Below are 24,482 nucleotides of genomic sequence, written 5' to 3' on the forward strand. Positions count from 1 at the left end.
GGGTGTGGAAAACGCGGGGTCTGGTGAAAAACAATTTTTTCGCCAAAATATGAATTTTCCTCACTAATATGAGAAGCCAAAATTTTGTTAGCTTATATTGCGATGAATATCAATTCAGCATCTCGGCCTGAAACGCGTTGCTCGAACAAAAAAGCAATTAAACATTTCGTGAGAAAGAAAACCATTCAAGAGCCAACGTGTCCTGCATTGGTTTTCTTTCGGGGCGTCTATCATCCGTTTTAGTTTTCACAGTAACTTGCGTGTACTTCTTACTTTTGAAAAAGAAATCATGAATGTGTTAACAGCCTCCTTTGTTTGGGAAACATTTTTTCCAGGAAGTAATCCAATAAGGATACTAATTGACCTAGCCTAAAGTCGATTTGCTTATGAGATAAGTGGTTAGAAATATAATCAGATTCGTGTGGACTAAAAACAAACTGTCTGAGAAGCGGAAAGTACATTTGGGTTCTCGCGAAGTAAAATCGACACTTTTTTCCGTTTTTGTGACGTTTAAATGATGTTTTTGTTAACAAAGGATCAATTAATTCAGTAATGACTGACGACACTAACTTAATTCAATCTATACAGTGATTCTAAGACCGATGAAAGCAAAGTTGGGGTTGCTGAAGGATCCACACCAATTATCAAGTCTGCACGTGACTTCAGCTTAGACAGGTACAAATGATGATCCTAGCCGGGGAAGGGAAGGGAGGTTCAATGCTGGATAAAATAGTTGCAGTAGTAGGAATGAACTTAATTAGTATGACTTATTTGTTCAGTTTCCGTAGAATTAAAAGGAGATCCCTACGTGTTATCCTAATCGATCTTCTATAATTTTTATTTTGCTTAATTCTAAAAAAGGAGTGTAATACTATACAATAGGCCAATTTTCTCCTTTTTTGCAGTACCAATACAAAGGCTGATCATGACAACAACAAAGTAGAGGACGGTACAGGATCTATACCATGTCACAATTTGAGAAAACCTGTGCACGATGTCAACAGGTATTGATGATGGATCTCGGGAAAGCTTCCCCACCCTCCGTTCATCCGAAGGTCAAACTCAGCCCTGTTCCCTCGCCAAAATGTATTTACCTTCGCGCAGAATTGTTTCCCCTCAAAACTCTTTTAGCAGGTTAGAGGGTAAGTGGAATCCTCTTCAGTCAGTGGTGGGAGCGCAAATCGGGCTTCATAAATTGGAACTCCAATGCTGCAGTTCTAGAACGGCTTTTGAAATATAAAGTTCAAATGCTTGATTACCTTCGCGATAAATTAATACTAACACTAAGTGTATTGAAATTAGACACTAATTCACCTCAACTGTTTTTAGTTATTCTCCCAAGATTGACGAGAACGAAGTTCAGAATGCTTCAGGATCCGCTCTGAGTCATAGAAAGAGAAAAGCTCGTGACGCCAGCTGAAACCGGTAAGAATGATTGCTTTTGCTTTAACGGGAGGTACAACATTGAAAACTCTAAGCTCATACATTGTTCTTTCAAAAAGCGGGACCTACCGTTCTGTCCAACTGCCCTTCGACGCTTCCCCGGCCCTCATTATCCATGTGAAAAGACGTATATTCGGCAAATTTTGCTCTAATTGATTAATTGGAGAAAATAATAAAGGTCGCTGACACTGACTGGGAATCGTTGCAATTAATTTTTGAGGGACGACCCAGCAACTAGAGAAAACAAATTTGCGGATGTGATGGGATCAAGAAACAAAGAAACAAGAAACAAAGATGACGGCAGTTTAGACAGGTCGGTAGAAATACGAGTGTATGTGAATATCCTTAGACAAACAAAGGTGTTCGCCTTCTCCCTTACAACAGAAATTATAAAGTGCATTATTTTTTGATGTGAAGAAATTGAGTTAGTACTCATTGTTTAAGAAAAAAACAATACTTTTATAATTGCTTCTCTCACGTGGAAGCCGCTTTGAAGATATTGAAGATGTCGTTGATCTTACTCATTACCTGAGTTCTACATCACCGTACAAAGTATTTCCTCACCAGAAACCAGGTAATATGTTACCTCATGAACTTAATAATTTAATTGTCTTTTTCCTTATGTTATATATTTAAAAGAAACTCCCAGATGCAGTTTATTTGTTAACTTCCGGCCCCGGATGAACAAGGGAGTGGATGCCACCCACCAATCAGGCTCAATCTCGGGCTTAAAAAGAGTATTTATCCTAAGATGCTGAAACTTTCCATAGCTTTATTCAATCATCGCGTAAATTAATGTGCCAACTGTGTATTCATTATTTTACATGTAAGACATTGCAAGGCAAGGCATAATTACATGTAAGTTAGGCCAGATATCTACTTTAATTTTTGATGTATTTGTTTATATTTTTCCAGTTATTTTAATTTGATTTTAGTTTGTTGAAAAAAATGACTGTATTACTCCAAAAAAGGACAGATATAGTAGTGCTTTCGAATAAATACGATATACGTTTTGTTACACAGCGGGGACATTGTTGCAATGATTCAAGACATCGTTGATCTTACCGGGTCCCAGATTCCCACATCAGCAGACCAACAGATGCCTTCACCAAAGACAAGGTATTCTATCTCAACGTTTATAATGTCAAGAAGCTCAAGTAAAGACTGAGGCAGATTTCGTGAACCGAATAGATACCGGATAGATACAAGAATAATTCTGAATAGCCATGAAACCATTCTTTTAAGTGAGAAGTCATTTTAGCGTTGTTTGATTTCAGCTCATTAATTAACATTGAGTGTAAAACATTCTAGTCTGCATGAATAGGGTATATTTGCAATCAGTTTCTTATATAAAACTATTCACTTTGCTCTCCGGCGGACGTCAGTACAAGACAGGTTTGATAGTTATTTGTTTCATTCGCGGTTTTACTGCGGGATACTAAAGCGAAAACTGAAACTTTCAGTGGTGTTTCATTCATTTACATCCAACAATGTCTATATTAAGCTGCTTAATGCCGCCGGGTAAATATATTTGCCTTGAACGATGATCCATATTCTCTGGTGGCCTTTTGTGTATTAGCTAGGGAGTCCTTAGGTAACTGTTTCATGAATGAAGAGGGGCTTCTCACTTACTCTCCTGTCCTTATTAATCTTTATTCTGGTCATTCCTTTGTAATTTGCAGTAAATGGAAATGCTCAAGTGACGAAGAAAGTGACAGTAGCAGCGGGGATGAAGCATTTCGTGTCACTGAGTATTATAAAGACAACCCCAAACTTCCTGTATATACAAAGAAAACAGAGGTTCTTGGACCACTGAGAGTTGTAAATCTTCTTAGATCAGTTGGAACGTCGCTTCCCATAAGCGTCGCCTGTATCCAACAACCTATCCATGTCGAGCACCACAGAACCCTCATTGTAGACACCGAAGCATTGAAATCCATCGAGGATCTCAAGTGTGATGATTGTGATTGCTGGTTCAATAACCGTAACAAGAAATTCCGTTTTGTTGTTGACAAAGGTGGAAATGTCTCCAAAGACGTTAATAAAGAAATGAATGGCCCAGCTGTTGTTCTAACGCTTAAGAGAGAGTACTTCTGCTTGAAAGACGGGATTCTAAATGACTTTAGGAAGAGGACTGATGTGATTTATGGTAGGTTACTTTTGACGTTTATGTATAAAGGGTTTTTCCGGGGGTTTCTACCCGATGTGAGGGTCTCAATGGGGATCAACCGTTAGCCGTTAAACCCCGAAAAATGTGATCCTTTGGCTTAAAACTGAAATTATAATAGAGCAATGACTGTCATGTGACCAGCATCGCTCTATGCTGTAGTGCGATAGCTGTTTAGAGACGGAATTACTCCATAACCGATGAGTTACCAAACACGTATGCAAGGTTACAGATTTGCTTGCCTGAGCCATTTTGGTTGTAAGCATTTTGCCGTTTCAAGAGGATTACCCTAAAGAACAGTCCGAAGATTTTGGAGCTGTTATTATCCGTGCAGTTGCAAAGGTCCATCACATAAAATAAAAGAAAGAGATAAATTATATTTAAAGATTTGCGTTTGCTTTTGAAAGCGGAAATCTCTATATTTTTTCTCAATCGGCCGAGACAGGACAGAATTTGATTTTGATCACGGGTATATCACGCTGCAATATCGCGCAACTTTTGTCAACTTCAATGTCGAGAAGTAAAATGAAGTAAATTCCGAGTTGAAAGGGCTCAATTTGCTCTTAAGGGCACCGGCTCCCGCTAATTGTTTCTGCGCATCCTTACTGCACACGCAAATTCACACGCCACGTCACGGCATCGAGGGCGCGCTAAAGGCAAAACGAAGTCCGTGACCCCCAATTTTTTTTCATTTCTGAAACAAGTAATTCGTCTGTCCGCAATAGAAGTTTGAAGAAAATCTATCGAGTAGAACATTTTCGCGATGTAAAAAATTGTCCACTGTCGACAACCTTAAAACTAAAATACCAACTGTTAGTAGTAAAAGCCATTAACCTATAATAAATGAAGCATCACTGATATTAATATACCACATTATAGGGCCTGATGGTATGATGCATCGATATTGTTTGGTTCGGTATTCCTTTAAAGGAGGCGCCGAACACTCAATTGAGTTCAGACCACATGGAAATTACAAGTCACGGTCGACAGGATACATGAGAACCTGGACCAGTACCGAGACTTTCCTGAAGTCGGCTTCTGAAGAATCTAAGCCAAGGGAGGTGGTCTACAAAACAGTCACAGAAGAACTTGGGGGTCTGCCCGGCTGTTCTGGCATAAGACAACTACCCAGAGGTAGACAGCAAGTAAAGGATTTTGGTCGAAAGCCCAGAGACAAAACGAGTGTTCCCGTGAAGAATATTTCTGGGGCAGGAAAACAACATGATCCGTGGTTTCGTCTTCTCGGCGATTGTAAAAAACAAGCAAGCGACCGGAAATCAGCATTCATAAGAGACGTAAGAGTCGCCCCAGAGCCAATGTGTGTCCTTACAACCGACAGAACTCTGAATGATATGGTAAGATTTTGCTGTAATCCAGTCGAGTTCAAACCCTTCACCGTGGACCCAACATTCGACATAGGTGACTATAATGTGATGCCCATCACGTATCAGCACTTATTGTTAGAAAACAGAAAAGATGGCAAGCACCCTTCAATGATAGGCCCTGTCGTCCTCACTCACGAAAAGAAAACGACAGAGACATATTCAGTTTTTAGCGGAGCCCTGAAATCACTAAACCCAGGCTTAGGCAAAGTCTTAGCGTTTGGTACTGATGGCGAGAAGGCTCTTGTCATTGCGTTCAGAAACAACTTTGAAAGGGCCACAAATCTGCTATGTGATCTTCACCTGAAGGCGAACGTCGAAAGCAAACTCCAGGAATTTGGAATAAGTGGCATAGTAAAGGAAACTATTGTCGCTGACATATTTGGAAGACAGAGAGGAACTGTCTTTGAAGCTGGGTTTGCAGATGCTTCGAGCAGAGACATGTTTGTCAAACAGCTCGGCCAGCTGGAAGAACCATGGTCAGCACTACACCAAAATGGGCGGAATTTCTTCAAATGGTTTCATAATCACAAGAGCGCTGATTTCGTGAATTGTGTTATTAGTCCAGTTCGTCAAAGAGCCGGACTGGCCGTGTCCATCCGAAAAGTTCACAACCAACCGCTCAGAGGCAACCAACAATGTATTGCAGGACTTCGTGTCACGTGAATCGCATGGAAAGAAGAGAGTGGATGAGTATTCCTTTGCATCATCTGTTCAGAAGTTGGTCAAGATGCAAAAGGAAGATGTCGAGCTAGCAGCAGTAGGAGGAGGGGAATACAAATTGAGAGAAGAATTCCGGTATCTAGAAGTTGTCCCAAGCGAATGGAGCCGAATGCGCATCGATCAGAGAAAAGCAGTGTTACAAAAAATTCACGAGGCTAACATTGATGAAATGCAACAGTCAAGCGTTACCCAAGCCACGAATGCCCTTCGAAGCGGAGCACATGCCGTTATGCAGGAAATTCAAAGTATCGGAATCGACTGGATACCTCATGACGTTTTATCTGCATTGGTGAATAAGGCGGATTCCCTGAATAAAGAACATCATTCTGTAATGCCGCAAAAACAATGAGACAGTCGTTGTTCCGTCAAAGTCAAATCCCAGAGATCTACACGTGGTAAACCTGTTTGCTAACGGAAAAGCTGAATGTGCAAAATGTCCCGGACTTGCCGCATTTTCAATCTGTGCCCACACCCTGGCTGCATGTTTCGCCATAGATCGTCTAAAAGATTTTCTTAGTTGGCTGGTTAGTACGAAGTGTAATTCGGGCGGGATCAATTTATCCGCGGCAGTTGCTCACGGAATGCCCAAAGGAAGGGGCCGTAAAGGGGAACGTGCTCCCAGAAAACGTTCTGTTGGAAACAAAAAACCAATCTCAAACGTGGTGTCTCGAGTCGCACTTGGCTACAACAGCAACGATGGTTTACAGCCACACTGTGTCCCCCAAAGGGTAAGCTTTATCGCAGCAATCATCAAACTTCTTCCAGTCCGTTCAGACTCAATATCCCCCAAGTCAGCTGTTTGTTGGCCCCACTGCGTCCAACCAATGTAGTCCAGACTCAGTTTTTCCAACTAGTTTCATTTCCCCTCAAAAAACCCAGTTCTTCGTTCGACCACAGCCGACCCCTCAGACGTCTTTTCAGCCACAGTCGACCCCTGAGTCGTCTTTTCAGCCACAGTTCATCCCTCAGAGGTCTTTTCAGCCACAGTTCACCACTAAAAAGTCTTCTCAGCCACATTTCACCCCTCAGACGTCTTTTCAGCCACAGTCGACCCCTCAGACGTCTTTTAAGCCACAGTTCACCCCTCAGACGTCTTTTCAGCCACAGTTCACCAATCAGAGGTCTTTTCAGCCACAGTCGACCCCTCAGACGTCTTTTCAGCCACAGTTCACCCCTCAGAAGTCTTTTCAGCCACAGTTCACCCCTCAGAAGTCTTTTCAGCCACAGTTCACCCCTCAGAAGTCTTGTCAGCCACAGTTCACCCCTCAGAAGTCTTTTAAGCCACCGTCCACCCCTCAGACGTCTTTTCAGTCACAGTTCACCCCTCAGAAGTCTTTTCAGTCACAGTTCACCCCTCAGACGTCTTCTCACCCACAGTTCACCCCTCAGACGTCTTTTCAGCCACAGTTCACTCCTCAGACGTCTTTTCAGCCACAGTTTACCCCTCAGAAGTCTTTTCAGCCACAGTTCACCCCTCAGACGTCTTTTAAGCCACCGTCGACCCCACAGACGTCTTTTCAGTCACAGTTCACCCCTCAGAGGTCTTTTCAGCCACAGTTCACCCCTCAGACGTCTTGTCACCCACAGGTCACCCCTCAGACGTCTTTTCAGCCACAGTTCACCCCTCAGACGTCTTTTCAGCCACAGTTTACCCCTCAGAAGTCGTTTCAGCCACAGTTCACCCCTCAGAAGTCTTTAAAGCCACCGTCGACCCCTCAGACGTCTTTTCAGTCACAGTTCACCCCTCACAAGTCTTTTCAGCCACAGTCGTCCCCTCAAAAGTCTTTTCAGCCACAATTCAACCCTCAGAAGTCTTGTCAGCCACAGATCATCCCTCAGAAGTCTTTTCCGCCACAGTTCACCCCTCAGACGTTTATTCAGCCACAGTTTACCTCTCAGACGTGTTTTCAGCCACAGTTCAGCAATCAGAAGTCTTTTCAGCCACATTTCACACTTCAGACGTCTTTTCAGCCACAGTTCACCCCTCAGAAGTCTTTTTAGCCACAGTTCACCACTCAGAGGTCTTTTCAGCCACAGTTCTCCCCGCAGAGGTCTTTTCAGCCACAGTTCAGACCTCAGACGTCTTTTCAGCCACAGTTCACCCCTAAGAGGTCTTTTCAGCCACAGTTCACCCCTCAGACGTCTTTTCAGCCACAGTTCACCCCTCAGACGTCTTTTCAGTCACAGTTCACCCCTAAGAGGTCTTTTCAGCCACAGTTCACCCCTCAGACGTCTTTTCAACCACAGTTCACCCCTCAGACGTCGCTTCAGCCACAGTTTACCCCTCAGAAGTCTTTTCAGCCACAGTTCACTCCTCAGAAGTCTTTTCCGCCATAGTTCACCCCTCAGACGTCTTTTCAGCTTCAGTTTACCCCTCAGAGGTCTTTTCACGCACAGTTTACGTCTCAGACGTCTTTTCAGCCACAGTGGACCCCCCAGAAGTCTTTTCAGTCACAGTTAACCCTTCAGACGTCTTTTCAGCCACAGTTCACCTGTCAGACGTCTTTTCAGCCACAGTTCACCCCTCAGACGTCTTTTCAGTCACAGTTCACCCCTAAGAGGTCTTTTCAGCCACAGTTCACCCCTCAGACGTCTTTTCAACCACAGTTCACCCCTCAGACGTCGCTTCAGCCACAGTTTACCCCTCAGAAGTCTTTTCAGCCACAGTTCACTCCTCAGAAGTCTTTTCCGCCATAGTTCACCCCTCAGACGTCTTTTCAGCTTCAGTTTACCCCTCAGAGGTCTTTTCACGCACAGTTTACGTCTCAGACGTCTTTTCAGCCACAGTGGACCCCCCAGAAGTCTTTTCAGTCACAGTTAACCCTTCAGACGTCTTTTCAGCCACAGTTCACCTGTCAGACGTCTTTTCAGCCACAGTTCACCCCTCAGACGTCTTTTTAGCCACAGTCGACCCCTCAGACGTCTTTTTAGTCACAGTTCACCACTAAAAAGTCTTGTCAGCCACAGTTCACCCCTCAGAGGTCTTTTCAGCCACAGGTCACCCCTCAGAAGTCTTTTCAGCCACAGTTCACCCCTCAGAAGTCTTTTCCGCCACAGTTCACCCCTCACAGGTCTTTTCAGCCACAGTTCACCCCTCAGACGTCTTTTCAGCCACAGTCCACCCCTCAGACGTCTTTTCAGCCACAGTTCACCCCTCAGAAGTCTTTTCAGCCACAGTTCACCCCTCAGACGTCTTTTCAGCCACAGTTCAGACCTCAGACGTCTTTTCAGCCACAGTTCACCCCTCAGAACTCTTGTCAGTCACAGTTCACCCCTCAGAAGTCTTGTTAGCCACAGTTCACCCCTCAGACGTGTTTTCAGCCACAGTTCACCCCTCAGACGTCTTTTCAGCCACAGTTCACCCCTCAGACGTCTTTTCAGCCACAGTTCACCCCTAAGAGGTCTTTTCAGCCACAGTTCACCCCTCAGACGTCTTTTCAACCACAGTTCACCCCTCAGACGTCGCTTCAGCCACAGTTTACCCCTCGAAGTCTTTTCAGCCACAGTTCACTCCTCAGAAGTCTTTTCCGCCATAGTTCACCCCTCAGACGTCTTTTCAGCCACAGTTCACCCCTCAGAACTCTTGTTAGTCACAGTTCACCCCTCAGAAGTCTTGTTAGCCACAGTTCACCCCTCAGACGTGTTTTCAGTCACAGTTCACCCCTCAGACGTCTTTTCAGCCACAGTTCACCCCTCAGAACTCTTGTCAGCCACAGTTCACCCCTCACAAGTCTTTTCAGCCACAGTTCACCCCTCAGACGTCTTTTCAGCCACAGTCGACCCCTCAGAGGTCTTTTCAGCCACAGTTCACCCTTTACACGTCTTTTCAGCCACAGTCGACCCCTCAGACGTCTTTTAAGCCACTGTTTACCCCTCAGACGTCTTTTTAGCCACAGTCGACCCCTCAGACGTCTTTTTAGCCACAGTTCACCCGTCAGACGTCTTTTCAGCCACAGTTCACCCCTCAGAGGTCTTTTCAGTTACAGTTCACCCCTCAGACGTCTTTTCAGCTACAGTTCACCCCTCAGAACTCTTGTCAGCCACAGTTCACCCCTCAGAAGTCTTGTCAGCCACAGTTCACCCCTCAGATGTCTTTTCAGCCACAGTTCACCCTTCAGACGTCTCTCAGCCACAATTCACCCCTCAGAAGTCTTGTCAGCCACAGTTCACCCCTCAGAAGTCTTTTCAGCCACAGTTCACCTCTCAGACGTCTTGTCAGCCACAGTTCACCCCCCCAGAAGTCTTGTCAGCCACAGTTCACCCCTCAGACGTCTTTTCAGCCACAGTTCACCCCTAAGAGGTCTTTTCAGCCACAGTTCACCCCTCAGAAGTCTTTTTAGCCACAGTTCACCCATCAGAAGTCTTTTCAGCCACCGTCGACCCTTCAGACGGCTTTCCAGTCACAGTTCGCCCCTCAGAAGTCTTTTCAGCCACAGTGCACCCCTCAGAAGTCTTTTCAGCCACAATTCACCCCTCAGAGGTCTTTTCAGCCACAGTTCACCCTTCAGACGTCTTTTCAGCCACAGTTCACCCCTCAGACGTCTTTTCAGCCACAGTTCACCCCTCAGACGTCTTTTCAGTCACAGTTCACCCCTAAGAGGTCTTTTCAGCCACAGTTCACCCCTCAGAAGTCTTTTTAGCCACAGTTCACCCATCAGAAGTCTTTTCAGCCACCGTCGACCCTTCAGACGGCTTTCCAGTCACAGTTCGCCCCTCAGAAGTCTTTTCAGCCACAGTGCACCCCTCAGAAGTCTTTTCAGCCACAATTCACCCCTCAGAGGTCTTTTCAGCCACAGTTCACCCTTCAGACGTCTTTTCAGCCACAGTTCACCCCTCAGACGTCTTTTTAGCCACAGTTTACCCCTCAGACGTCTTTTCAGCCACAGTTTACCTGTCAGACGTCTTTTCAGCCACAGTCGACCCCTCAGACGTCTTTTCAGCCACAGTTCACCCCTCAGAGGTCTTTTCAGCCACAGTTCACCCCTCAGACGTCTTTCAGCCAAAGTTTACCCCTCAGACGTCTGTTCAGCCACAGTCGACCCCTCAGACGTCTTTTTAGCCACAGTTCACCCTTCAGACATCTTTTCAGCTACAGTTCACCCCTCAGAACTCTTGTCAGCCACAGTTCACCCGTCAGACGTCTTTTCAGCCACAGTCGACCCCTCAGAAGTCTTTTCAGCCAAAGTTCACCCCTCAGAGGTCTCTTCAGCCACAGTTCACCCCTCAGACGTCTTTTCAGCCACAGTTCACCCCTCAGAGGTCTTTTCAGCCACAGTTCACCCCTCAGACGTCTTTTCAGCCACAGTTTACCTGTCAGACGTCTTTTCAGCCACAGTCGACCCCTCGGAAGTCTTTTCAGCCACAGTTCACCCTTCAGACGTCTTTTCAGCCACAGTCGACCCCTCAGACGTCTTTTCAGCCACAGTTCACCCGTCAGACGTCTTTTCAGCCACAGTTCATCCCTCAGAAGTCTTTTCAGCCACAGTCGACCCCTCAGACGTCTTTTCAGCCACAGTTCACCCCTCAGAGGTCTTTTCAGCCACAGTTCACCCCTCAGACGTCTTTTCAGCCACAGTTTACCTGTCAGACGTCTTTTCAGCCACAGTCGACCCCTCGGAAGTCTTTTCAGCCACAGTTCACCCTTCAGACGTCTTTTCAGCCACAGTCGACCCCTCAGACGTCTTTTCAGCCACAGTTCACCCGTCAGACGTCTTTTCAGCCACAGTTCACCCCTCCAATTTTTTTTTAGCCACAGTTCACCCCTCAGAAGTCTTTTCAGCCACAGTTCACCTCTCAGACGTCTTTTCAGCCACAGTTCATCCCTCAGAAGTCTTTTCAGCCACAGTCGACCCCTCAGACGTCTTTTCAGCCACAGTTCACCCCTCAGACGTCTTTTCAGCCACAGTTCACCTCTAGAGTGATAAAGCTATAGTTTAAATATAATTTTTTTCTGGCCTGTTTAATTCTTTGACCTAAATTCACTCCTTAATATTTCCTTAGTACTTTTGTGTATTTGCCTATTCTCAGCCACCCTGCTCGCCTTCAACACTAAAAGCGCTCATAGTTTTGCGTCGAGTAATTATGTCGAGTCAGTTGTAAAAATAAAGCTGTAATGGGGTGTCATGTTGAAAACTATGAGCTCTGACTTAACCCCGTTTTAAATACCCAACTCTTTTTGAGCCTCGCTTGACTGCACGTAACAGAAAAACTAGGTGTGCAAAAAACTTTCTTTTCTAACATGAAACAAAGCTCTTTAAGGATAATTTGTGATCCAAATATCAAAACACAAGCCTTATAAGTGATTTACAACAAAAAATGGTAATAAAGCGTTGTTTATTCTGAGGAATCGCGCACACTCTTTTGTGGCCGAGAACTGGGCCCACTGGCCGATAACTGGGCCCACGAACGAAGCCTCCATTTTCGTTATTACTCGGGAGAAAACACCATTCAGCAGTCGATAGCTCAACATGTGTAAACTGAATGCTGAAGCTAGTTGTGCGTGAAATTTTAAGTCCTTAAGGCTATTCCAAGGTAAGAAATACAAGTTTACGTTTTTTGTGGCCGAGAACTGGGCTCCGTACTGAACAAGTTGACTGCAGGAAATTTTGTCATGAATAAAATTTTCTTCAACATGTTTCAAAAATCTCGCTGGTTAAAGTTTGCGAGGTGACGAAAACATACTACGACCAAACATCTACACAGATAACGTAGCCAGTAAAACAAGCCATTTGGTTAAAAATGTCGAACCATTTCCAGCTAAACAACAAACCATATTTCCAATCGAACGTATAAACTCCATCGAGTCCGAATGTATATATATCAGCCATTCAGATTGGCTAATCTGAACAAAGGGCATGTTTGTGTTTCACCAATTGGCGACTCTTTAAGAATAAGACTCGTACCAGGTCCCCAACATGCAAAATAACGCCTTGCAGCCTCGAATGTTTACAAAATCGAAGGTGACAAAGGTTTCTTAGGCTTTTTCCAAAGTAAATCATCTTAAAAATGGCATATTTATGCAGGAATTCCTAAGAAACTTGTTGATTTATGTTTTATTTTATGAATATTGTGCGTTCTTTTGTAAATTATGTGATGTTTCGTGAATTGTGCGATCCCATGCGATTTGAGGTCGATTGTGCGAAATCGCACCATCGCATAATATCAGAAGGCCTGTCTAATGTAATGTACTGTAATGGCACCATCACAAATTGAGATACTCACACCAGAGCAACATAATCTTCAATACATTCTGGCTTTACATCATTGACTAGAAAGAAGACAAAACAGTTCATGATATTACCTTTGAAAATTATGCTAAAACAATTATTACGGTCAGCGAACAACATGGGTGAATATTTACTTCGACATTATCTTAGCTTGGTACATATTTGCAAATCGGTCAGTGTAAAATGAAGACTGCTAACTGCAGACCCGGGGAAAAATGATGATCGCAATTGGCTAAGCCAATAAATATTCATGACAAAATTGGGACTAGGAAAAAGTCCGGATAATCGAGAAATCCGGGTAATTGGAGTGAAACTGCACTCCTGTTAGCCTGAATAGTATGAACATCACTCAGGTTAACAGGAATAATGCTCCATATAGCCTGTTCACAGCTAGCTCTCATTAAGGGAAATGGTTATACAACACAGTTAAAAAGTGTGCAGTCTACATTTTACCCTCAGTCTGCTCTCCGAACCTTCAGTGAAAAAATTTATTTTGTTACATATAGTCGAACCTCCCATAAGCGACCACCCAAAATGTCAAGCCTAAGTGGTCGCTTATGGGAGGTGATTGCTCACAAGAGCTTAGACCATAATGGGTCAAATTTTTTTCTCATTAGAATATGTTACAACACCTTATTTTCCATTTTTCGCATCATTATCTGTCAAGTGGTCACTTAAGGTTAAGGTTAAAAACAAAGGAAAATTTCCTACTTTTCGCTCTAAAAGTGGTCGCGCTCACTTACGAGAAGTGGTCGCTTACAAGAGGTTCCAAATATAGTGATTTGACTTGGAAACTTTTGGTATTTTGGAAAACTGGTTGCCGAGGAGAGGTGGTTGCTGACGAGTCACTATCTGACTCAGTTCAAGTTGTTGTAACACCTGCTGCACCACAAAAGTAACAAACTTGAACCAATACACAGTCAAACCTCGATTATCTGTACCTTGATTATCTGTACCTCAATTATCCGGATTTCTTGATTATCCGGACTTTTTCCTAGTCCCAATTTTGTCATAAATATTTATTAGTCATGATCAAGATCCGTAGCAATGTTCCTTTTAAAACTATAGCATTGAAAAGAGCAGTCAAAAGCAAGTTTGTTTTGCTCTTAAAGAACAAAAGCAGCGTTCGCACACGTCGTAATGAATGAAGAACACTTGAATGAGTTCTGACTGGCTCAGAGTTGAGTGATTCAAGACGTACAGTAGACCATATTGTTTTCCAAGCGATTTGTAAAAGTGTTGTTTCATGATTACATGTTGCTTTATTTAAACAGTTTTGTCCCTCATTAATATTCATATTTCGATTTTCCAGACTCTCTATTATCAGGACTATTTCGTCTAGTCCCAATGAGTCCAGATAATCGAGGTTCGACTGTATTTAGCAACTTCAAATCTAGTTTAATGGTTCAGCAACTTCCAGTTTTCCCATGAACAATCTCTTTATATGCTGGATTAGATTTGGCTGGCAATGATACTTCAGTTACTTATTTTGCCAAACAAAAAATGATAATCTGCCATTTTGTTTGTTTATCCCTAATTAAGTTTATACTTTGCTTTTAATGTATGTACAGGGCAGAAACAAAAAAGTCTACACCACTTGCATCGACCCCAAAGCTATGTAATAGATACGAAGGTTCCCGTCCTCTTTGAATAGATCCATTAATGCTTATCATTGCTAACTAGAGCTATAAGCTTGATTACAGTAAAACTCCACTGTTTCTATTTTACCCAACGCTTTGGAGAAACTGCATTATTTCCTGTCTATAGAAAACAATCAGGGGCTGTGACATAAGCTTCAATAATGTTCTGATCTAATAATAAGTGATGAGACGTTTTAAAATTGGCAAAACTTACATTCAAACTCGTAAAGTGTGTCTTTTTCTGTCAAAAGTTTCGAGTGAGCATCTGTTGCCTTTTCCACTGATTCTTCTCCGAACAGTTTCCTTTTATAGCTGGTAATCGATAGTGCTCTAGCCGATTTGAAACTTTCTCCAGCAGGCAAAAAAGGTCGTTTAAAAATGGAAAATGCTCGTTTTGTAATTGATAGCGTCGCCATGTTGGATTCTCGAGTGCTTACTCTAGGTAGGTACTTGATATATGATAATTTTGTGTACCATACTTTTCTTCATTTTAGGCCCCGTCGCCCGACCGTCGCCCCGCCCAGACGACGATCGAATAGTATCCTATGATGCATCGGGTTTAGGCTTATAATATCACTGCGTACGTGACATCATCATTTATTCCACGCTCTCGCGATGAGATTCCGTGGCTTCTGCTTTTAAGAGTACCGAGTTAGTTTATATTCACTGCGTTTCAAAGGAGAATTTTGCCGTTACAGTGAAGGGTTTTACTTGTGTTTCGTTGGTCTGTCGAGAAATACATAAAAGCTATGTGGAAAGCATGGACGAACGAAGAAGAGCTCTCGTCCCTGTGGTTGTTGTGAATTCGCCTACGGACGAATTATTCGCTGGGGTAAGACGCCCTGTGCTGATACGAATAAGTTACAACAGAAGTAAAGGGGTTTTCTGATTTTTCTTTTGACATCTCTTGTCCGCTTCTTAGCAGGCTTGTTCCGTGTTGTGCCGTTTGCTGCATGACATCTCTTGATTACGGCTCCATTGAACTATTGAAATTTACGAAGTTAAACACTCCATTACTAAGCCTAGTTATAATCACTGCTGAGCATTTTGCAGTGACCAAAACCAAAACACCTTCGAAAATAATCATTTTGACTCTAAAAGATGACCAAGCTCGGGAATAAAGCGCCAAACGAACTGAGACTTGAAGCAGACATTCACACACGCAACGCTGGTATGTTACGAAATTTCAGTCCACTTCGATCGCTTAAAAGGTCATAAAAATGTGGGTACTTCTCGGTACTTCTTTGCCAAAAATCATTATTATGTCTATATTTATTGGCGTGGTGCCCAAAAATCGAAGACATCAACATACTGTGCAAAGAAAAGCGAATATTCATGACCTTGTTACGGGTTAACGAACACTTTGTGATGCAAATAGTCATATAACACAATCAAAGACAAGAATACTATAATAAGGCCGCTCTCTTAAACACTTACAAAACATTATAATCGTGTCAAAGATTTAAATAATGCACTTTTCTAACCTTTTAATGCAATAAATATAAGAAATAGACCGCGGAGAAAACCACGTTATTTCACGCTGAAATCCATGATAAGTTCGATGTTGCGTCACGTACGTAGAAAATTGCATCATGGGATACTATTCGATCGTCGTCTGCAAATAGGGCGACTAATAAGACGTAGAAATTTTAAAGAGCAACAATCACCGGATAATTTGTGTTTGAGAAAAATTCGGGCAGGAAAATCACATGATTATCGTGATGTCATCGTTTTTGAAAATCTCCGTTTTCAATTCCGTTTTTTATTCCGGAATTGAGTAAATCGAACGCATGCTTAGGAAGGGGAGGGGGGACAGGGAGGTCAGAACCTCCCGCTTCCCGTACCCTGCTCTCCCGCTTCCCGTACCTTTATCTCCCGGCTTCCGCCCCTATCTGTCTTGCTCCCGTTCCCTATAAATTAGACTTTCTGAAAAGTCCTTCGTCTTGTTTATTCAGTACCCTCGGGACGAAGGACTTTTACTGCTTGATTGCCGCCAGTTTCAGCGACCCAAAAATGGGTCGCTACGCTTCAACCAATCAGGGGTCCCCTGGATATCCCTTGAGAACCGAATTGTTTGCCCCACCTTTCTCGGCTTCAATGGACTTCCTCGATGATTCGAAGCTTTCTCTTACTTCAAGAATCTTCCGAACTACGGTTTTGTTTTTGTCTGTGCAATTTCAGTACAAAAAGTTTGTCAAAAGTGAACCTTCGCCACTGGATATCTCCTTTCTGGCGATCATTTCAAGATTCAAACAAGCTTTGGTCTTTTTCGACCACCCGATATCGTCAATCTTTGTTTAAAATCTTTGTTCGTAATCACTTTAGTACAGAGTAAACAAATTTGCTTTTTCGACGCAGGAGAAACGCACACACGTTCGATTGTTTTGGTCGGAGTGGTACCGATACTTTCCGCCATTCAATTCAAGCACTTCCAAATGTAATCTGAGACACCAGTTGCAAGTCACGCCACTCCTCATTGTGGCGCGAAGAGCAAATTAAAACCCTTCAAACGAGACAAGTCGACCTCTCGCGACTTGGTCGTTACTTTCAAATACCATAATTCTATTCTGGCGGAGCAAGTGATGGTGCGATCCCGGGAGCTTGAACATTTGTTGGAAAAAAACCAATTGGGACAACCGATCGTAATAATGGGCGATTTTCCAATTTCGCCGACCTATGGGCTGAGCTTACGCTTACCCTCACAATATACCGGTTTTGACAAACTGATGGTAAATGTAAAGGGAATGTAAACTTGGTTTATGTACTCAACGAGCTGACTGGGAGGTTAGAAATAGATATGCTGGATATGGAACATTTTGACGAAGGAGAAGACGTCACTGCAACAAATATAAACATAATTCAAAGTTAATACTTGGCTTCACACTAGAAGTTAAGTTAGTTTCAAGTAAGCACTTGACTCAAGTGCGCTTGAAAATGTGAGTCGCATTTTAGAAAACTTGGCTTCACACCTGATGAAAAAGTATATTACTTGAAGCGCTTTCGCAGTAAAATCAGTCATACATATCACAAATGCGATTGTTCGGCAGTAAAATCGGGAAGAAATGCTGTTGGCTTGCTAAAGAGCAAAACAGCAATAGCAGCAACACAAAGGAACAAACGGCAGCTACTGTATTTCTCTAGAATGGCTCAACAACAAGCGGTTTTCGTAAATAAATTGTCCTGGGGCTTTATTCTTGCTTTAGCTAACCGAGAAAATGCAATTTAGTGTGCGATGTTCAACAGAGTTGTTCGGGCTTAAAGAAATGACCTGGTTGAAACTTGAAACAGCAGCTGGTTTTTAATTTACAGAAGAGCATTTTGTATTTTGCATTTCTAGAGAATGGTCTTTTTTGATTTTATACAACGACTTTTGCTCGTAAAATCCTCGGTATAGTTTAGGTTACACGTTGGAATAAATTAAAGACTGCCTCACCGTACGTCCAACTTGTTTTGGAAAAGAAATTAATGATTTATTAGCGTATGAAGTTAAAACTAATATAAAAAAGAACAAAGAATATTTTTCTTGCTGGAATTTTATTATTATTATTATTTGGTGTTGGATGATATAAAAAGCGATGATTTAGGCTGTCTCTGAAAATTAAATTCAAGCAAGTTGTTTATCGGTCGGATTATCAGAATTATGGCAACGCTGCACATCGCTTTCAATTGGCTTCCATATCCTATTGGTCAAGTGTGTTCTCAAGTGCGGTGTGGACCATACTTGGCGAAGCACTTCGGCTTCTTTGAACTACGAACGTTTCCATGGTCACTAAGCCGTAAAGTTCAAGTAAGTACATTTTACCCCTTCACACTCAAAGTAGGTTCCAAGTGCGCTTAGATTATACTTACAAGCTCTAGTGTGAAGCCAAGTAATGTAAGATCGCTTACTTCTCGCTTGTGCGGGAAATTATTGGCACAGAGCAGTATTCACATAAAAAGTAGACACTATATTGCTTCTATAAAAGCAATTGCTGACATTTCAGCGGTGAATATGAGTTGAAGAAATCAACGCCGGACTTGTGTACGATTGATAACATGATTTCTTACTGAACACAACAAAGACCGCGCGTAGGTCCGTCAACGAGAGCCTGGAATCGAAAGAGTACGGTTCAAATTTACTGTAATGGTGAGAATTCTAGCCATTTCGAGTTGCTCAGTCTTTTGAGTCTTAAGTTGACTTTGAGTCGAGACAAGATTTAGATCGACTAGTAATCGGCCTCGGTTTAATAACTTAAACTTTCTTTTGCGATATCACCGATTGGAACGGCACGAAGGGTGTACTAGAGACAAGCGTAAATCTCGCTTGAAATAAGAGGTGAAAACGTCCGTACAGAACTCTTCTTCCAAGAGATAATAGCTCATTTATCTATTTGGAATGATACAGATTAAGATATTCAGAAAAGCACCTGCATGAAATCTGTGCATATCTAGGAAATCTTTTATTCGCTTTACTCCGGCAGTTGTTTTCCATTATAAACTAGTCAGCAGTATTCCTTTTGCCATCGAGTTCGCATCTTTTCGTTACACGTTTTCGTTTCGTCCTTTAGGGCACTCAATACACAGACCGCATGTTTATGGAATCTCTTAGAACTTTCCGCATTAATAATCCTTGAATTAATTTGACCAACACTTATTTAAGCTTGCCATGCAGGGCTTAATTATACGTCTGGTCCTAATTGTACGAGACACAGTAAAAGCCGGTAAAAAATGACCACGTGCGGAGTGAAAATAAGCCAACATTAAAAACAAAAACAAAAAAAAACTCACCAAGACGATTACATTTTACAAGAAAAACGAAGAGTTTTTTTTTCAGTATTTACTCAGTGTAAGATCATAACTTGATTGCAATGTTAGGTAAATGGTCACCTTAGAGTTTCGTTTAACAAGTCAGTATATGTATCCTTTTTTGTTAACCGCCAATAAGCATTCCCTGGTTGCTTGATGTATATTTTTGGTCCTATTCAATAAACCAGTCATCTAAATTCAAGATTAGTAGGTAATGAAACTTGCTTTTTGCTTTAATTAGTAAGTAGGAATTTAAATAAGAGACGTAGAATGTAAAATTCAAAGGCAAATGAAGCCGGTCACGTCCTAATAAAGCATTGAGATGGTAACAAAAAATAGTAACAAGCTGTTTTTCCTTTTCGTCAGCATATCTGGCCAATATTAACCTGGCGATTTTTTTCTTACACAATGAAGCTCTAAATGGTAGATAATATTACCATTTACGTGCTTGGTGTCATTATAATCATTACCAATTCATAATCTGCAATTAGTTCGTCGACTAAAAGGACCCGAATGTCCCAAATTATATGACATGTACACGGCAAAACACGGAACAAAACCACGTAGAAACGATTTAAAGGCATAAAATGATAAGGAAAAACTCGCCTGTAATTCAAAAAAATAAAGAAAAAAGAAAACACCGGTAAGTAATTCACAGTCTATCAAAAATCCGTCGTCAACAGTCTGCCAGTTGTAGATAACGGACACATCAAAAAGAGTGTAAAAACAAAACAAAAAACGATCGATGGTGAAAAAATGAGTTTTCCTCCTGTTAACGATGTTGCCAGGAGATCAGTATTTTACAAATGAGATAATTTTCTGTTTTCTTCGAAAAAGACAATGACAGAAAACAAAACGCTGTAGGAAGTATGAATTAATTCTTGGCTTTTCTTGGTCGCTGTTGCTTGACATACTTTTCTGTCCTCTCATTCTTAACACGAATGCGACTTAAGTTTCTATTTCATTTTAAAACGTAAGATTCTGTATCAATAAGACGTCTAAAGTTTTTGCATTGCGCCCTTTCATTGAATTTAGTCAGTCTACACAATGAGACACAAGCAGGTTTTCGCAGCTCTCCCAGCCGCTAATCGGCTTATTTGAACTTTTCCGACCATATTCTAGATTTCTTTCATTGACGGCCGACCTTGTTCCAGATTTCTCAGGGTTGTTCCTAAAAAGCTTGTAAAATCAGACAGAAAGAAGTACTTCAGATAGTAGATGACTTTATTTTGGCCAGGCTTCTAATGCATATGGTGTAACAAGCTCCAACAATGGTAAGATATTTCTCGTATCACACCCTGCAGTTGTCCTTCCGTGAGATCGACCATGAGGCCGCAGTATTTTAATTAACTCTTTTGGCTGTGATGTTAAACGTGTTTAAATCACCTGAATTAGGGACTCAAATGATTGAAGACTGGATCAAAAGCTGAGTTATATGGTTTGTATTCCGAGATGTAAAAAAAAGTATATGTAAAATAACGTTTGCAGCTAATCGTTTTCATAGTGGTCATTGCAACATTTTTCTCTAATCGATTCTTTGGTTTGTCACCTTTACCCAAAGACATTATGCTAATCTATAATGCGAAATTGATTTCGAAATGGGAATTAAATGACCGCAAATGGGTGGGCTTCCCAATGCTAAGAGTAAAAACCTAATGCAACGGGTACAATTATTACTCACACTGGGATCGCTTGATTTATTTTTCGGAAAGAAAAACAAAGTTCGCTCCACACAATCTCCACAAGATCTGAAATAGCTCCTTTTTTCTTTCTTAACGTTCAAGCCTTCAACCAGGCGAAAAGGTTTTCAGTCGAAGACAAGAAGTCATCGCTGAAGTCATGTCATGCTTTAGGGACAGTGTCAACCAAACAGCTGCCGGTGCCACCAACAGCACTTCATCTTTATACGTTCCTGAACCTCAAGTATCACGGATTATTCGAACAGTCTTGTTCAGCCTGATAGCAGTGCTCTCTCTGGTTGGAAACTTTGTAGTGTGTCGAGCAGTCTGGAGGCAGCCTGGAACTAAACCGTTTGCACATTACTTAGTCAGCAACTTGGCTTTCGCTGAAATTCTCAGCACGGTTTCTACGGTCTTCACAATCCACGCCGACGAGCCGCCATTTTCTTGGAAGCTGGGATACGTTATGTGCAAGATTCTGGATCCTTTACAAATGACAAGTGTGCTGGTTATCACAACAACATTAGCCATTCTTTCATTTTATCGCTGTCTTCTCCTCGTCAAACCACTGGTCGCCAAACCAACTCCTCGAAAAATCTGTTGTCTTATAATTGTCACATGGGTGGGGTCTATCGGGCTAACGGTCCCCGCATCAGTTTTCCGTGTTGTGAATTCGTACGGTGACAACTGCGAGATTCACGCGTGCGAAGAAATATTTCCAGAAGGCTATGCACACTACCAAGATGTTTATACAGTCGTTCTGTTTGTGATCAACTTTGCCATGCCACTTGTCATAATGGCGATATCCTACGCTTTGGTGAGCAAAAAACTCAGGGAGCACATATTTGTCATCGAGAGACTTCGAGACGCACAAAGCAAATCCCTTACAGCGGTTCAACTCTCCACGTGTGTAGAGGACATGAACCAAGAAAAAATAGAGCTCGTCGACATTGCAATCAATGATAAGACAGAAACGGTGGAGAGAAAAACAGAAAAAATGAATAACGCTCCTCGTGGAAATTCTGAAGAAGGTAACAACGAAAACACCCACAATCTATTGCGTAATTAAAATGAATTGACGAGAAACAACAAAAGTAACTTTGAACTAGAGAGTGACTTGCTGAGAATGGTATTTGTCATTGTGTTGATTTTTGTTGTGTGCTACATTCCTTTCCAAGTTCAGTTCCTTTTGCGTGAATTTAAAGTGGAGGCGTTTTTAGTCTGGCAGCATCGTTTCACTTTTACCAGGTTTGTTTTTATTCTGACCTGCTTGCCAAGCGCCTTGCATCCTGTGTTTTATGGAATGATGAGCAAGTTTTATCGGAAAGCTTTTATCAGAATGATTTCCTGTCGAGGCACAAAATAATTCTTCGTCCTAGTTTTACATTCAAACCATAGGGAAAATATTTGTTTACAAACATTGTTTTTTTTAATTTAAACTTTCCAAACGTCAATAGTTCTCGGTTGGCATATTTGCTATCGCTGAAGACGTTTTTAACCCAAACATCTTTGTTTACTACTGAAAAACTCATGCTTGAACGTTTTTCACTAAGTTATATGAGAACAAAGTGAAACTGTGGGGTTTATTACTTCGGTTGACTTGGGTCTCCAGAAGACGTTTCATTCTATTATTATGGAAATTATAGTATTTCGATGATTTTGTTTCAATTTTTGCAATATTGTTTTTAACATTTTCAATTGGCTGTCGTTTAGAGTCATTCAACTGACTCTTCTCGTTAGATAGACCCATTAAGGATAGCTTTCCAAAAAGCTTAACACAAAGATTTCAATGACTAGGGTGTTATGATATTTACTATTCACCGGTAAATGTTAGTTGTAGCTATAGATTCGATATAGTTGCAATCCTTAGTGGTTGGAAGTAATTATTTGTTATTGTACTTAAAGAAAAGTAAAAGCGTTGAAGACTGAACAGCTTCATCTTCTTGAAGCACCTCAGTACCGGATCGTTCCTCGTTTTAGCCTGCCATATGCCTTACTCGGGCTAAATACAAATAGGTGTTTGCAAAAAGCAATTTCCAAGTTACCTTGTGCCTCTGTTTCAAAACGAGTCTTGTTGCAAAACCTTTTATACGGTTTGATTTGCATGAAAATGAATATGTAGACGCAACTCATTTTCATATGAATGGTTTCGCAGAAAGACTCGTTTTGACACAGAGGCAAACGGGCAACTCGGAAACGGCCTATTTATCTTGAACTTGTTCACCAGCTGTACGATACCTAACTCGAACCCAGTCGTCAGTTTTCTGGTTGAAAAATAAATAGGCAATCAAGCCAAGGGGCCCAGCACGTAACTGCTCTCGCTCCAGACCACTTTGGATAAACTGTGTATAGTTTTGTGACCAGAGAAATAGCGGCTGGTTATTAGTCAAGTTTATGTGCATTGGAAACCCTCATTTCGAGAAAGCGAAGTAGGTATATGTACGAATTGCGGACCTATGTGTATCAGTCCTCATCAATTAACTACTATCGATGTAATAAACGTCATCTTGATGCGTGGCCATGAACATGATTATTCAGTTTGCTTTGTTTGTGTCATCTAGCCTATTGCTCACTACTTGCCGAAAAAGTTTGATGAATTGGAAGTCTCGAGGAAGTCTCTAGATTAGATTTTGCAGTCCAAATCTCACTTTCATTTCCTCATGTCACTTCCTTTAAGCTGGTAACTATAATTTATAGTAAATTTAAATCAGTGGAAATATGTCAATTTTTTCCTTATGGCAGCCTTGTACAAAACACCATGTAATTGTTTGAGCAGCTGTTCTCACCTTGGCTTCTGAATCAAAAGCTTCTTCTGTTTAATGGTTGCTAAATTTAAATAACAAAACTAATTTGACACCAATGTTTTTGAGCAGCAAACATAGCCCCCTGAAACCTCAGATCCTCTTGTATTCTTGGTTTTCAATCATGGCAAACATTATCAATGTATCGAACTTTGATTGGATTAAAGACAAAGTGCATCCTAATGTGAAACAGGGGATCGCTCACGTCAAGCCTAAGGAGGGCCGGATGACAAATCTATGCCTGATCAAGGCAACCATGAAGGAAAAATTGTGGAGAATTGTAACTGACTGTACAGTTCGAAACAGCTGGACAATTTCAGATCGATTTATGGAATAGTTCTCCCTTAGCAACTCGCGATAGCTGAGTAAGTATGATGAATGCTGCTTTAAAAGTGACTGTTAAAAAATATTGGCGTTCCAAACGCCATGTGATTCAGTGTATGTGATTATCATTTGAAATGTCATGCAGACTGTTACTAAAGTGATCAGTCTGTGCATAATCCAGTAAGCATTCCATATTTGAGTGGAAGCCACGGTTGAATGATTGTGGCACTATTCAGTTCAACTTTCAAAATTCCAACCCTACAATCAAATCCGCTCTGAATCAATAATAAAAGCCATCATCGTTATTTGGAC

General features: G+C 41.8%; 2 protein-coding genes and 2 long non-coding RNA genes across 4 annotated transcripts; 3 read left to right on the forward strand and 1 right to left on the reverse strand.

The window, feature by feature from the left end:
- Window positions 1–517: 517 nt before the first annotated feature.
- Window positions 518–1,628, forward strand: LOC149097375 (uncharacterized). Its single transcript, XR_016204069.1, has 3 exons — window positions 518–675; window positions 906–1,004; window positions 1,330–1,628. It is a non-coding gene; the product is annotated as an uncharacterized LOC149097375 (long non-coding RNA).
- A 677-nt stretch (window positions 1,629–2,305) lies between these two features.
- On the forward strand, window positions 2,306–6,057 carry LOC149097376 (uncharacterized). The gene is made up of 3 exons (XM_089280143.1): window positions 2,306–2,562; window positions 3,126–3,592; window positions 4,490–6,057. Exons 1-3 carry the CDS (start codon window positions 2,483–2,485, stop codon window positions 5,656–5,658), a joined length of 1,716 nt encoding a protein of 571 aa, XP_089136269.1. The 5' UTR covers window positions 2,306–2,482; the 3' UTR covers window positions 5,659–6,057.
- Window positions 6,058–12,932: 6,875 nt separating this feature from the next.
- On the reverse strand, window positions 12,933–15,025 carry LOC149097377 (uncharacterized). Its single transcript, XR_016204362.1, has 2 exons — window positions 14,796–15,025; window positions 12,933–12,982 (listed from the first exon to the last, which is right to left on the reverse strand). It is a non-coding gene; the product is annotated as an uncharacterized LOC149097377 (long non-coding RNA).
- A 6,038-nt stretch (window positions 15,026–21,063) lies between these two features.
- Window positions 21,064–22,488, forward strand: LOC149097378 (orexin/Hypocretin receptor type 1-like). Its single transcript, XM_089280369.1, has one exon. It carries the CDS (start codon window positions 21,206–21,208, stop codon window positions 22,112–22,114), a length of 909 nt encoding a protein of 302 aa, XP_089136495.1. The 5' UTR covers window positions 21,064–21,205; the 3' UTR covers window positions 22,115–22,488.
- The last annotated feature ends 1,994 nt before the right edge of the window (window positions 22,489–24,482 follow it).

Source organism: Orbicella faveolata, unplaced genomic scaffold, assembly GCF_042242905.1.
Source record: "Orbicella faveolata isolate gen_17 unplaced genomic scaffold, um_ofav_v1 contig_47, whole genome shotgun sequence".
Classification (NCBI taxonomy): domain Eukaryota; kingdom Metazoa; phylum Cnidaria; class Anthozoa; order Scleractinia; family Merulinidae; genus Orbicella; species Orbicella faveolata.